Source organism: Phytophthora parasitica, assembly GCF_000247585.1.
Source record: "Phytophthora parasitica INRA-310 unplaced genomic scaffold supercont2.9, whole genome shotgun sequence".
NCBI lineage: Eukaryota > Oomycota > Peronosporomycetes > Peronosporales > Peronosporaceae > Phytophthora > Phytophthora nicotianae.
Window position 1 is genome coordinate 736,759 of NW_008648995.1, and position 2,103 is coordinate 738,861.

Here is a 2,103-nt window from a genome sequence, read left to right on the forward strand (position 1 = left end):
TGGTGGATCGACAGCCGTGGCGTGCAAACTGGGTGTACCGACCGTTCGATCACTCGTATAACACGACCTACGTGCCATGCAATCGCAAGGCTCGGGTCTTCTGCCTTCGCGGTGTTGATGCCGCGATGGCTAACCAAATCGCCAGGGCGATCATTGCCAACCCGTGCCTGCAACCTCCCGGGTTAATTCCGAACTGGCAAGAGCACTATCTCACAGGAGCAGTGCCTGGGGATTCGACTGCGGCTGTGTCGACAATAGGCAGCGGTGGAGATGATTCTAGTACTCCCGCTCCTCCGCCAGCAGCTCGTTCGATCAAGAAGAGAAGGAGAGCAGCGGTGACACGTCTCTGGGCGTGCATGCTGAAGCTGTTCGTTGACTCTCGTCTGATTGAGCACTCCGTACTCGTCTCTTCACCTTCGTTTGCTCTGTGTCGATCTCCTGCGGGCACTCCCGATCATTCTCTCTTAGTAGTCGAAGTTTCACACGCTTTCATGTCTTCTTCCAAATCGTAATCACGTTCATGTAAATTATCATATGCATTTACAAGTTGTTGGTGCAGTAATTCTTTTCGTCTGCTATCACAGGCTGCACCGTCCTTGTAAACAGTTCACGCGTGTTCAAGCCACGCTAATCCTCGTCAGTGACCTGAACCATCTGCAGCCGATGTTTGCTCTTTTTGTCCCGCAGATAGTCGTACAACAAGCCTCCATACGACAGGTTAGATGATGGTTCCCAAGTGGGTTCATCATAGCCGACCCATTTGACATTGAACTCTCGCACGGCTCGTTCAGTGCTCGTCGACAGTTACATTCGGTTATCGAGGATGGTCTCGACCTCATATTCCCCTGCAAGGTGATCCGGTTCCCAGCTATCTTCAGGCAACAGCTCCTCATCGAAGTCAAGCCTTATATCCTCGGTTACATCTTGCGTCAACCGAGTCTTCGGTCGACTTAGATACTCGTTTACAGTCTTGAGTCTTGACACGTGCACCACGGGGTAGAAGCGGTATCCGCTCTTTTCTGGTAACTCCAACTCGTGCGCGAATTCTTCAACCTTTCATTTAATCCGGAATGGTCCATGCCAGCGATGTGCTAACTTCTTGGTAAGGCCGGGTTTTACGCGTTCCATATAAAACCACACTCTACCTCCAATCTCGAAAAGAAACCTCGGGGGGTAGGCTCTCGACAGCATCGTTCAGCACTGACGAAGCTTCTGGGTCATCCACCGAGCATCCATTTTTCTTGGTCCTGGAACAGCTGAAGCGTGAACGAGCGGGCGAGGGCGAGGCAGTTTTCCGACGCTTGGACTTCGGCTTGTTCTTTCAAGCTTTTGGCTGGTGGAGACCTTGACGACTGGGAGTTGGACTTGAAGCAGCCGCAGCCGTTTTTCGCCAGTAGCAGCTGGCGACCCTGCTCTACTACCTCGACCAGATGGAACTGGAGTCTTCTCCTCAGATGAATCATCGGAGCTGCCATCGTCACTTCCATGACGACTACGCTTGGAAGCACTGCTCTGAACTTGTTGAGCAGTCTTAGCCAAGGCTACAGCAAGAGCGAACGGATCTTCTTGGTCGCCCGCCTCTTGTTGAATTTGCTGAAGAGCGAGGAACGTGTCTTGGTCAAGATCGAGTGTTGAAAGGTCGACCTCGGCAGCTCGAAGACCTACAACGAGAAAGAATGAACGCAAGTTAGCGAACGCGTGATCGGGAGAAACCTCAAGGACATCAACTGACCATGAATGGCGAGAACAAGAGTGTTGGGTTCCATGCCGGCGAAGCTAACGAGGAGAGCGCGGTTGGTGCAGAGTAAGCGCAAATTGCGGTCTTTGAGATCGGCAATCAACGCGGCGGTGTCAACGTCGACCCATGTACCCTGCGTAGCCTTGAGCAGCAAATCATGGAGCTTGCGAGTGTTCTCCGTATTCGCGCTGACCGCCGTCTTGAAGACCTCGCGCTCCCTCTTAATCTGTTTGTCCAAGGCGTCGATGATGTCCTGCTTCTGCTCGGCATAGTTCATGGCGAGCCGAAGGTTCTCTGTCTGAACGTCCATCGACTCCTTACTCTTTTCGAGAAGGGAGCCAATGCGAACGTTCGCTGACTTGAGG

General features: G+C 52.6%; 2 protein-coding genes across 2 annotated transcripts; one reads left to right on the forward strand and one right to left on the reverse strand.

Annotated features, from left to right (window-relative positions):
* Window positions 1-125: 125 nt before the first annotated feature.
* PPTG_21861 (hypothetical protein) lies at window positions 126-512 on the forward strand (the record flags this gene model as incomplete). The annotated part of the gene is made up of 1 exon (XM_008900563.1): window positions 126-512. One exon carries the CDS (start codon window positions 126-128, stop codon window positions 510-512), a length of 387 nt encoding a protein of 128 aa, XP_008898811.1.
* A 292-nt stretch (window positions 513-804) lies between these two features.
* On the reverse strand, window positions 805-2,048 carry PPTG_06316 (hypothetical protein; the record flags this gene model as incomplete). Its single annotated transcript, XM_008900217.1, has 3 exons — window positions 805-1,053; window positions 1,345-1,661; window positions 1,733-2,048. 3 exons carry the CDS (start codon window positions 2,046-2,048, stop codon window positions 805-807), a joined length of 882 nt encoding a protein of 293 aa, XP_008898465.1.
* Between the last annotated feature and the right edge of the window lie 55 nt (window positions 2,049-2,103).